General features: G+C 44.7%; 1 protein-coding gene across 1 annotated transcript in view; it reads right to left on the bottom strand.

Moving 5' to 3' along the window:
• Positions 1-43: 43 nt before the first annotated feature.
• dnah3 (dynein axonemal heavy chain 3) overlaps positions 44-12,904 on the bottom strand; it is a 52,095-nt gene continuing 39,234 nt past the window's right edge. Inside the window, exons 49-60 of the mRNA XM_071391150.1 lie at positions 12,411-12,593; positions 11,967-12,165; positions 9,593-11,734; positions 9,107-9,332; positions 8,686-8,930; positions 8,278-8,394; positions 7,942-8,099; positions 7,107-7,274; positions 5,627-5,769; positions 4,349-4,553; positions 4,029-4,166; positions 44-3,956 (exon numbers count right to left, since the gene is read on the bottom strand). Coding sequence (XP_071247251.1) covers positions 3,603-3,956; positions 4,029-4,166; positions 4,349-4,553; positions 5,627-5,769; positions 7,107-7,274; positions 7,942-8,099; positions 8,278-8,394; positions 8,686-8,930; positions 9,107-9,332; positions 9,593-11,734; positions 11,967-12,165; positions 12,411-12,593 — 4,278 coding nt within the window. The 3' untranslated portion in view covers positions 44-3,602. The remainder of the gene's footprint in view (positions 3,957-4,028; positions 4,167-4,348; positions 4,554-5,626; positions 5,770-7,106; positions 7,275-7,941; positions 8,100-8,277; positions 8,395-8,685; positions 8,931-9,106; positions 9,333-9,592; positions 11,735-11,966; positions 12,166-12,410; positions 12,594-12,904) is intronic.

Below are 12,904 nucleotides of genomic sequence, written 5' to 3'. Positions count from 1 at the left end.
ATTCATTCGTTCAAGGAAATACTAAAAAGTCAGATGAACTCTGTCGGGTTGAAAAATAGACTTAAGGATTTATTGAGTAAAGTGCATTAGAGTGCATACACACAACAAAGGTTTTATTCATTTAACACCACCTTCAGTTTATCAACTGTTAAATTGAACTGATAGGAACAATGTCTTACTATAACCAGTTAAAGATTAGTAGGCTACTCTCTTTAAAGAAAAGCCTGCTTTTTTTTTAGCGGCTTTCCAGTTTTAAAGGTAAAGTGCAACCACCCAAAAATATTTTCTGTCCTTGGTTGCAACACTCACTACCGAGTTCCAAACTGCCTCTGGAAGCAACGTCAGCACAAGAACTGTTAGTTGGGAGCTTCATGAAATGGGTTTCCATGGCCGAGCAACCGCACACAAGCCTAAGCTCACCATGCGCAATGCCAAGCATCGGCTGGTGTGGTGTAAAGCTCACCGCCATTGGACTCTGGAGCAGTGGAAACGCGTTCTCTGGAATTATGAATCACGCTTCACCATCTGGCAGTCCGACGGACTAATCTGGGTTTGGCGGATGCCAGGAGAACTCTACCTGCCCCAATGCATAGTGCCAACTGTGAAGTTTAGTGGAGGAGGAATAATGGTCTGGGGCTGTTTTTCATGGTTCGAGCTAGGCCCCTTAGTTCCAGTGAATGGAAATCTTAATGCTACAGCATACAATTACATTCTAGATGATTCTGTGCTTCCAACTTTGTGGCAACAGTTTGGGGAAGGCCCTTTCCTGTTTCAGCATAACAACGCCCAGTGCACAAAGCGAGGTCCATACAGAAATGGTTTGTTGAGATCGGTGTGGAATAACTTGACTGGCCTGCACAGAGCCAGTCAACCCCATCAAAACACCTTTGGGATGAATTGGAACGGCGACTGAGAGCCAGGCCTAATTGCCCAACATCAGTGCCCGACCACACTAATGCTCTTGTGGCTGAATAGAAGCAAGTCCCCGCAGCAATGTTCCAACATCTAGTGGAAAGCCTTCCCAGAAGAGTGGATGAAGGCTGTTATAGCGGCAAAGGGGGGACCAACTCCTTATTAATGCCCATCATTTTGGAATGAGATGTTCAACGAGCAGGTGTCCACATACTTTTGGTCATGTAGTGTATGTAAACACCACCAACCCTCTATGGTTTTTGAGTAAACAGGTTAACTAGTTGGTTAATCGTTGCCCATGAAAGGAAGTTAGGCTAGCGAGCAAGCATTTTAGCCAGGTTGCCTAGGTCAACATAAACTAAAAGCGTGTACTGTATGATAGAGTGATAGACCGTTTCGTCAACATGACAGAGAGGAGGATGGCGTTGGTGTTTCTCTACAAGTCGGGTGAGTCAACATGTTTTTTCTACTTGCACACACACAAGCGTTATTTCTGTGGTTCTAAATCAATAGTTGATTTAGTACTCCGAAAATGTTGGAAATTTTAACTTGCTTGACCATGCTTTGGGTCATGTAACTTTGTTACATGCAATATGCTTTGTGGACTTCACCGGACAGAGGTTGTTCTCCGACTTCGTGATGAAACAAAGGTCTGGTTCAATTTATTTTGCCACAGTCTTCTTATTGTCTCAGCCTTAGGCCTATATTTCACGGTGACAAGGCATATGAACTAACAGGTTATAGAGCAAACGACGCAATTATCACAACACAGGTTGTAATATGGCTTTTTTGTTTCTGGCTTGGCTTCCCCAGTGACTTTACCCACGCACCGCTACGGAAGGGGATCCATCTCTATGACCGCTAGCCTGGTACCAGTGACTTTACCCACGCACCGCTACGGAAGGGGATCCATCTCTATGACCGCTAGCCTGGTACCAGTGTCTTTAACATTCCACTCCTTGTCATTACCAAAGAGACCGGCCTTTCGGCAATATTCAAATATGAACGTTCTACCATTAATGAGCTCCAGGAGATCAGAGGATTCGATAACCTTCACAGCTATCATCCAATCACAATGTTTATGCAAATTAGACTGATAGGGGAAAAAAATTGGAAAGGAGAAATTAGATTTGTTTGTGTCTGAGGTGTGCTGGTGGGTTTGATTGATGGATCCTTTTAGGGTGTGTGTGTGTGTTCGCTAATTCTCGCTATGTCCATTCAGAAAGTTTCCTAAAGTATCCCATCTTGACTCAATCTCTTATTAATATGAGAGGAGGGACAAATAATAGAACTGAAATGGCAACCTGGTCTCAGAGCATTTCTTATTACTCTGCATATAAATCCGAGACACTCCATTTAGTAATAAGTATGTTATATTTGGTACGGTTTCATAAGACAGATGGTTAAGACAAAAATGAAAGGAGGGTGGTTGGTCAGTGTGGATGGGTGGGTATATAGCGTGAACGTCTAGCAACCCAAAGGTTGTGAGTTCGAATTTCATCAAGGACAACTTCAGAATTGTAGCTAATTAGCAACTACTTGCTACTTTGTAACTACTTAGCATGTTAGGTAACCCTTCAACCTTACTCCTAAACTTAACCCTAACCCCTAGCTTAGCTAACGTTAGCTACCTAGCTCGAATTCGTAACGTATTAAACGTTTTGCAAATTCGTAACATATTGTACATTTAGCAAATTCATAACATATAATATGAATTGTAATTCGTAACATATCATATGAAATGGGTAATGGACATCCACAAATTAATACCTACCATACAAAATGTAAGATATACTAAATAGTGTGTCTCGGATTTACATACAGAATAATACAAAATGCTCTGAGACCAGGGTGCAACGAGCATACATTATTTTTTTTTAAGTACCACCTCTTTAAGGAATACCTAGGATAGGATAAAGTAATCCTTCTAACCCCCCCCCCCCCCCCCCCCCCCTTAAAAGAGTTAGATGCACTATTGTAAAGTGGTTGTTCCACTGGATATCATAAGGTGAATGCACCAACTTGTAAGTCGCTCTGGATAAGAGCGTCTGCTAAATGACTTAAATGTAAATGTAAGTAAGCAATTTCATGATGATCAGCATATGTGCGAGTAATGACGACAGGTGCCAGTTTTGCATTTCTTTCCTCTCATTAATGGGATGCAACTGAAGCAAACGTAGCTCGATTGACTCTTGTAGGCTAATATTTTACGTATCATCATTTCACTCTCATTATGGAGTCCTCTCTAGCCAATTTGAACAACATGATCTTGCATTGACACTGCTTCTCACCAGGGAATTACCGCAGCAGGTCGTAACGGTTTTGTTTGTTGCCGTTCTTAAAATTCAAATTCTATATTGTGCCAAATTTGCCCCATGTTCCATAACATTGTCATGGAAAATATTAATGTTGTTTCCAACAACCAACCAGCAACTGTGCTGTAAAGCCGGCTGCATATTGAACATTGAGAGGCCAGTCTCTTTGGCAATGACAAGGAGTGTCAAGGAGTGGAATGTTAGCTAAAGAGACTGGTACCCAGGCTATATGACAGCCTGTGCAATCTTTAAAAATATCAAATCGAGTTGAAAATATCCAGCATACAATTCTGCCTTTAATAGCTATTTAAAAGGAGTGAGTTGATTGTCTGTCTCTCATATCTAACATCCTGCAAGATGTCTGCAGAGCTGTGCCTAGTCATCCAGCTGGCACAGACAGGCCACCCCGCGGTTGATCCAATGTTTCTGTGGCCGGTCGGAGGGAAGCTCGATAGGCATTACGTAGTTGGTGGAGTGGCCCGTGGTGGACAGGGTTCCGCGCCGGGCACTGGTCTTGTACACGGGACACACGTAGATGTTCTCATGCAGGAACTTTGACATCTCCCCTGGCCTGAGCCAGATGATGGGCAGGGGGTCGAAGAGGATCTTGGGCAGGGACTCTCCTATGACCATCTTCTCCCGGTCCCAGCGTGCCCCTTCCAGGAAGAACCCCTTCACGTAGGCCCCATCATCTGGTTTGTTCTCCATGTGGGTCTCTTGCTTGGTCACCTGATAGAGACAGGGAAGTCATGCCATGCATTCACTGGACACAAAGATAAGGTTTACATTGTACTCCCTTACCTCAAATTCAAAGCCGATGAAGTCGATGGGGATGGTATACTTTCGGGCAAAGTTCTGAGATACTCCCGTGAGGAAGGACTGAGTAAAGTAGAACCCAGAGAGCCAAAAGACTGGTGGTGGCCCATTGTTGATCCAGTCCTGTCAAACACACAGCCCAACTCCCATGCATCAGTATTTGTGTCTTTCAGAAGTATCAGTTTCACAGGAAACAAAATCCCTGTCCTCAAAACAACTTTAATTGAACATACAAACACATTTGAATGTGTATTGTTGGGGTTGAGCAGCTCAGTACCCTCACTCTCTTGGCGATCATAACTGACCTGTAGAAACTTTAGCCTGGCGAGGAGGTCGGACACGTAGCTGCCCAGAGGCTTCAGAGACGGGTAGGACTTGGCCGACCACATGGTTGGCACCTTGCCCACCACCATACTGTTGAAGACGTTCTCCAGCTCAGAAGACATCACCACCTGACCCTTGAGAGCCTTTCCAATGTTTATCAGACTGATGCGTACCACCTGAGTTAACCTGAGGGGGTCAGAGCATCATTATCAGCATGTTATGAACACATAATTGCTAATCCCAAATTCCCCATAGCCAAAAAGGCATGTAATGATTGTGTAGTAATGACCGTCTGTACACAGAGTACAAATCAACTGCTTATAGTGGTCATTAAATGTGGGACTAGTGTTGTAAAACTACCGGTAATTTACCGAATCTATTGTAATCTATGGCAACGTTGGTAATTTATACTTAAATAACTTCTAGTGGATAGACCATATGGTTCAAGAGAAAATAGCTTAATTATTGAAAAAAAACATCTAATCAACAATGAAACTCTACCAACTATAGACTTTTTTTCACAACTGCCACCAGTTTGGCGCCAAAATATTTAAAACAAAGACAAATTGACATAGTAAAATAAGTAAAAGTGTATAAAAATGTAAAGGATATTTCATGCTGTAACCCTTTTATTAAACACCAATGCTATTGACTGAGTTGATGGGTTATATTTAGGATAATGTTTAACAGCTTTGTCATAATTTTTTTTTTTTTTGAAAATCATCTTATTTTATATATATTACATGTGATGAAAATTCCATGTATATAATAGGCAGAAAATACTGCACACCCAAAACCGATTAGTGAAGGTGCTGAAGGCAAAATGCTAAACTGGAGAAACAGGGGGAAAAAAGTCTCTGCACACTTCCAGTCAGATGCCCATTTATTTGAATAGAGGCTGAAGCTCAGTCGACCTTCATCAGAGCATATCTCCACAAACAATAGTGAGACAGAAACGGCCACACAGAGGGCCAGAGATAATTACAGACACCTGTGATAATCTGAAGTATCCAAAAAGGCCACTAGTTGTAACGTGATAAAGTCTATAAAATCATTGAATGTTATCAGTAATATACCCTCCCTTTGCAACCCTATGTGGGACACAAAACATTTTACTTTGGTTTTAATCAATTGACCATAAGACTCCAATTACCATGGCCAGATGTGGAGTAAGTATTTTATGAGTGCATTCATTGTATCAGTTTGAAACGCTACACTTCCTGACCCCCTGTTTCTTTATTCCAGATCATGACATTTACCTGTTGAAGCGGATCAGTTCCTGTCTCAGCACAGTGTTCATGGACTCCTCATACATCACTGGGTATTTGTTAATCACCATCTGGATGTCAAAGTCTGCTGGCAGCTTGGACAGGATGTCTTCCGCAAGCTCATCAACCACTTCCTGTAGTAGTCAAAGAGATATAACTACCAGTATAATACATTCAAAACAATTGAAGCTTCTGTACGGAGCTGACATATCAGGGCTTGTTCTGAGGCATCACAACTTCTTATCCACATAAAGTGCCGGTCTGTGAGAATGTACAGGTTTTGATCACACAGAGAAGTGTCCACTAGTGTTGAATTTCCCGGTATTTTACAAATGTTCCATCCGGGGAATAAATCACTTTTCTCCTAGGTAGTATTTCCCAAACCGGAAGTGTTTTTAAAAAGCGTTATAAAGCATATAAATAAGCCTCTCTCTGGATTTGATTAGAGATTTGATTAAAAAATTCAACCCTGATTCTACCTGAGACTGATTGATTATACATTAAGTTATACATTAAATCCACTTTATGAGCCCTACATTAAAGACATTTAATAATCCCAAGTTCAGAAAAGCCCAAATGATTGTGCTGTCAGCAAACAAGAGTTTACGTTCCTCTTCGAATAGTCTATTGATATAAGAAATGCTAGAAAAAGTCATGTCCAGCAAGCGATTCTAGTCTAGCTTTTCCTGCACGGGACTCTAAGAGCTAAGGAGCGTTTTTTAAAGGAGAGAGGCCAGCAGAGCACAGGTGGGTGCGTATTGCGCAAGAGACATAAGTTAGAAGCTTATTATGCATAACCCATCATTAATTGGCTGAATATAAGGCTAATACTGCATTGAATGTATTACCTGAAAGAGGTAGGCTAGGACATCTATATATAGGGCTATATATCAATCTAGAACAGGATGATCTATTTTGGATGCGATTTGAATGGAGTTGATGGAGGCAGAGAAAGACTGAGAGAGATTGCTTGCGGTTGTACTGATTTAAAGCAACGATATTCACGTGTTAGGCTGTTTTAAAACTCTGCAGCTTCAATTAAAAAAAACATTTCTTTACAATTAAGAAATAAGGTGACCCCCGAAAGCCAGGCGGAGATTAGATGCGCATTCGGTCTTTATATTTCTGTATTATAGGCTTTGCTGCAGCAAATGCAGGTTTACCTGTCACAAGAAAATTACCATGATGACATGATAGGTCTACATGCATTGTGAGCTGCGCTCCATACTGAGATGGGCTGTCTGTCCCCACCCTGAGCGTTGGTGATTCATCATGCAGAGGCCATAGAGACGCCAGATTTCGCATATAATTTAACAGTTCCATTTCACATCATGCTGTTCATGTAAATAATTTACCGGTTTCTCACAGTTATTTATCCTGGGAAAAGGGAGTGGTTTTGGACAGTAAATCCCGGTAAATCTCAGTAACCGGGTTCCCGCCATTCAACCCTAGTGTCCACTGTCCAACTAACCTGAGGGGATTTAGCCCCGCCTCCAGTCTGCCTGGGAAGTGTCAGCAGCACTCCATCCAGCAGCTGATTGGTCTCCTGGTTGTCCTTGGTGATGTCAGCATTGCTGTGGAGTCCAAACACGCCAGGTTCCGCCGCGATGGGTAGGTTGCGGATGTAATCAACATAGGTCTTGAAAAGACAAACAGTACAAATGAGTTCAAATCCCCCAAAATTGTACTTGTGCTTCGTAAACAACAGGTGTGGACTAACAGTGAAATGCTCATTTACAGGCCCTTCCCAACAATGCAGAGAGAAAGAAGATAATAATAGAAAAGTAAAACACTTAATAATAAAAGTAATAGATACACAATGACTAACTATAACGTGGCTATATACAAGGGGTACCAGTACTGAGTTCGATGCGCAGGGGTACGAAGTAATTGAGGTAATATGTACATATAACTAGGAATAAAGTGACAGTAAACAGTAGCAGCACCGTACGTGAAAAGCAAAAATGGTCAATGCGGATAGTTCAGGTAGCTATTTGTTGAACTATTTCACTAATTATTTAGCAGTCTAAACGCCAACTTATGCTTGATCTGGCAATGTGGTCCAGAGGCTCCATACAAGAGGGTGTGACAAAATCTAAGCAGATACCAGTAGACTGCCCCTAACCACAGATCTAGGATCAGATCACTCTACCCCCAATGCACATCCTGACCCCTGAATCATTAAGGCGACAACAAATATCTGAACCTTAAGCGCAACAGCATAAAGATATCATCGACTATGGATATGACAGTCCGCCATCTTGTATGATAAATGGATAAAGACACGACGGAGGTGACAGTAGTACCTGGTACGGTCCGTGAGGGGGGATATAGTACATGTCTCCCTCACACACGTGGTAGCCCTCCTGCTCTATCAGCTCCCTGCTGTAGAAGATGGACAGTAGAGACACCAGCAGACGCCTGTCCTTGTCGTCCGTCACCCTGCCACCGTAGTTACACTCACCTGAAAGAGAGAGAAAGGGAGAGAGAGAAAATGTATGTGTCCGTCTTCCACTAGTTCAGGTTAGTAAACCCTCCTATGCTCTGATACAAACAGAGAATGAACCTCTTTTATTGCTATGTGATACAGTCTCTCTCTCCCGCTATACCAATCCACACAGCTGTGTCTGTGCGAGCCTCACCAGTTAGGTAGGAGAGGGCCTCCAGAGGAATCTCCTCATACTCATCCAGGAACATCTGGATCTGCGTCATACTGATCCTCAGGTCAGACTCATTGAACTCATACGGGATATTCCAACCTTGGGGTCAAATGCGGGAAAAAAAAACAATGACAAGTTTTGACCCTTTAACTCAAGTTATAAGAGAGGATATTCAATGCAGTGACATTTTTCGTTCATCATGACGTATACTGGGGGAAAATGTGTTTCCCCAGAGAGAGAGAGAGAAGGAACAAGAAAGGTATAGGATGAGGGAAAACACCAAAATACAATTTCAGTGACTGGAAGTGACTGAGAAGGGGAGGACATTTTGTCTTAAGAAAAAGGGGTAAAAAGAAAGAAAAGAGGACCATAGAAGAGTGTTAGTCTCACCTAGAGGTCCGAAGGTCCTCCTCTCCTGCACCAGAGCATGAAAAAAGCAGAGACCAAACAGCAGCTTCTGCCACGCCTCCTGTTTCTTGGAGCTGTTGAAGAAGGCGGGGTCGGAGATGGGGTCGCTGATGTAGGAGCGGAACAGGTTGGCCCTCATCCCCTTGGGCGGCTCGTTGGTCATCTTCACCCCGTTCTGCAGGATGCTGACTGGGAACTTGTCAGACGGGTAACTGGTCAACCACAACCTGTGAAGTTAGCAATGATAGTGTTAGTTTAGTTTGTTGCTCTTGGTTTTATTTGTAGGCAATACAAATGTATAGGATCATAAGTAACCAGAGTATTACAACCAGGGTATTACAAACCAACTGCCTGGCCAATGGCTATAATAGATAAAAACTCCCCCTGCCCTGCAACGGCTGACCTAAAGGTGGGGTTGGTGTTTTCGGGGGTGATGCCCTCCTCACAGATCCTCTCCAGGGCGGGCATCCAGCTGGTGCACAGATGACAGTTCTGTAGCACCACCCAGGTGCCATCCTTGATGGCAGCATTGATCATCAGGGCTGCGATGGGCCCCTGGCCCTGGCCCAGGGAGATGGTCTGGGTTTTACTGCCCCCCATTTCAAGGTCGTCAGCAAACTTGAGAAGACCTGGAGATCAAAGGAACATTTAAGTACTGGTATGAACTTTTGAGCACTCAAAAATCCAATCAGATGTGACCTCTTTAATGCAGATGTATAACAGATGTATGTAAAGTTGGTTAAAGACTAGTTCAGTTTGAATAATTTCTTGATGTATCATAATTCAATAAGTTAAGTGAGCAGGACACAAAAAAAACAAATAAATATCCAAAACCTAAGTTAAAGCACAGAATACAGCTCAAAGGTCACAGGTATCTCTAATGAATTACCCGCAGTGGGATCAGATCCTGGAGAGAGCACAAAGATGAGAGGAGAGCAGCAGTTGGAGTCGTTGTAACTCCCGGCCAGGTCGAAGGTCGGGGGCTCAATGTAGCTGCGCCCCATGTTGTCCACAATGAACTCTTGCACCGCCGGAACTAGCTTGTCCGGCCTGAAGCAGCGCAGCACCACCATGCGGTGCATCCCCACCAGAATCCCCCAGCTGTCAGGCAGCTGCTCCTTGTGAGGCTTCCCCGAATCGTAGATCTTCTTCCACTTGGGAATGTTGTCTCGGACGTGCTCGAAGAGACCTTCTAAGTTTGGCAGCTTGGATGCTCTTACGATTTCTGACCAGGACTTGTCGGAGAGCCACTCAGGAGCGGGGTTGGGGTTGGGGTTGTCCAGAGTGATGCCACCGGTGAGGAGGAAGCGCCAGATGCTGTCGTCCACCTGGCCCTTGCCTTGCATGATGCCCACGGTGAGGAGCAAGGAGAAGAGCAGCTTGTCCTTCTCGAAGAGCGATCGGCACACGTTGTTATAGATGTTGATGGTGAAATGCTCCACAATGTTCTCGATGCGGGTGGCCAGGTCGTCGCTCTTCAAGCTCTGGGCGATGGACTGCAGGTAGAGGTTGATGAACCAGGTGAGGGAGTACTGGTACATGGGCTCTATGTTGGCCAGCTCCGAGATGCAGAAGAACAGGATGGACGAGTGCTCGGCCACAGGCCGGTAGCCCATGCGCGTGTCGTCAATCTCCTTCTCTGTGACACTAGCAATCTTCTGCTTCTCCGAGATCTCCTCGGACAGCACCTTGGAGGAAGACAGGACCTTGATGGCTGTTTCGTCTTCTAGGATGTTACCCTCTGAGGAAGACAGGATTTTGAGGATTTTATCCTCAATCTCCTTCAGCTGCTTGTTGTTGGCGGCACTCTCCAGGATCAGCTGGTTCTTCTTCTCTTCTAGTTCTGGTTTCTCCTTGGCGGCCATGATGCCCAGAAGCTGGTCCTCCAAACCCAGTGGGGTGATCATGAAGTTGAGCAGGCAGACTTTAACCGCCACCTCGGGGAGGTAGTGAGGGCTTCTCAGGCTGGTGGTCATGTAGAAGAGGAAGTCTTTGGAGTACTCCACAATGTTCTCACCTAGCTTCATGTACTCCACACCTTGTTGTCTGAAGGTCTGTTTCAGCAGCACCGGTTCCAGTACTGCATCAAGTTCTTCTCCAACGTTCTCCAGCAAAACAGGTGTGCCGAACGCGATGGAGTTCTCCAGTGTTCTCACATAGTTGCCGTCTGACAGCTTGATGATGGCCAGCTTGTTGGCCTTCTCCATGTTCTTGATCCACTTGTTGGCCTGGCCCTGCGGGTCGATCATGAGGGGCCAGCGGCGTGAGTTGGACACGATGATGCCGTTGTCAGTGGAGAAGGAGTCGACGGGCAGGCCGGCAATCTGCCATGCCCGGATGGACACCTGGTTGCCCAGGGTGTTGCTGAGGGTGAAGTCCTCGGAGCATGGCACCTTCTTGGCCTGGCAGAGCAGATGCCACTCCCGCTGGCACTCCACACGGTAGTCCACGGTGAAGGCCCCCAGGTAGGACACAGTGCCGGAGGAGAGGAGCACGTCGCCTGTCAGGTTGGTGTACCTGATCCCCAGCAGCCGGGCAGCCTCCGTCCACCTGTCCTTCTCCCCACCCAGCCCTCCAATCAGCTGCTCTGCCCTGATCAACTTCTGGGAGCACAGCTCAATGTTTTCTTCCAGGTCTTTCTTCTTGTTGCACATGGCCTCGAACGTGTCGTTTAGATCCTGGAGCTTGTCCACCACCTCCTTCAGCTCAGCTCTCTTCACTGACAACATCTGCATCTGCACCCCAAGCTCGTCCTCAGCCTCCTTCAGCTTCTCTATCTTGGGGGCCACCACTTTGGACACACGCTCGTACACCTCCATGGCCCGCACCCACTTACAAAGGCCCTCACAGGCAGAGGAGACGTTCTTGATGATGGAGGGCTGGAACTCGGGGTTGTCAATGAATTTGTCGCGGATCTTCTTGATGTTGGCGGCAGCGATGTTGTCTTTGTCATAGGCTTTGAGGTTCTCCAGGAACTTCATGTCTCCCAGGAGCTTCTTGGAGGGGCCCCAGAAGTCCTCAATCATCTTACCTGTAACACAAATAATCAAACATCGGGAAAAAAACATAATTAAGCCCATGTTCTTTCAAACATATTTACAGAAAAGTATCTGCTTTCGTGCATAATTTCCTGTTTCATCTGTGTAATTTAATATTACATAAATTATCAGTTTGATAATAAACATTTAAAGTAGGCCCATACAGTACATTACAATTTGATTATACAATATTAGTGTCTTCTTTACAATGCAATGAGTGCTTACCTGAGCCACCAGGATCGGGCTTCCTCTCTGGCTTGATGCCTTTCATGATGCAGATGGACTCCATGACCAGTTTGACCAGACCTGGAGGGTTCGACATGGACTTGACCACTGTGATGTCTGAGGGTTTCAGGGTGTCCAGGGCTGACAGGGCAGCCTCAAGGGCAGGCATGGCCTCCGCCAGGTCACCCTCACACTCATCCTGAACACAAACAGCAGGCAGTCACTCACTTTTAATATAGAAACTACTGTTTCTACTCATATGTCAACATTTTCTTCCTTGCTAGCAGTTACATTACAGATACTAACATTACAGATACCGAGCTAATTGTAATTGGAACGTGCAACGCCAAATATGTCATTTACAGTATATCGTCTTTATAATTCTAGTGTGAGTCGATCTGAATGATACAAGGTGTTGTAAAGTGACAGTGTAGACCTTTATACCTTTATAGCTTTGGCTGCTGCAGCCGCGTCGTTGGCCACCTTCTCGTCTGCCAACACCAGCTTTTTCTTAGCATCCACCACTACTGTCTCCTTCTCAATGTTGACCATCATCTTATCTGTCTCAGCTGATGTCTGGATCAACTCTGGCTGCAGGGCGGTCAGCTCCTCCTGCATTATCGATACCTGTGGAGCCAACATGGAGTGGAGTCATTCAGATGGAAGGGGCAGAGTGCTTAAGACTTGTAACATAATGTTAGTCAATTTAGGGACTTTACAATGTGAGTTTTTGCTCTTTGTATTGATTAACTAGGCCTTATTGTACGTTAAAGGGTTAAAGCTGCAATATGTAACTTATTCACATTAAAAGCAAGTCTAAGAAGCGATATCTGTTCTATGTGTGTTATTTCTATGCTTCCTGTTCTTAAGTTTTGTTTAAACATATTTTACTTTCGGTTTTGTACACCAGCTTCAAACAGCTGAAAATACAATATTTT

Source organism: Salvelinus alpinus, chromosome 3, assembly GCF_045679555.1.
Source record: "Salvelinus alpinus chromosome 3, SLU_Salpinus.1, whole genome shotgun sequence".
NCBI classification, from domain to species: domain Eukaryota; kingdom Metazoa; phylum Chordata; class Actinopteri; order Salmoniformes; family Salmonidae; genus Salvelinus; species Salvelinus alpinus.
The sequence above is the reverse complement of the archived record's forward strand: the minus strand, read 5'-3'. Positions and strand labels throughout refer to the sequence as shown.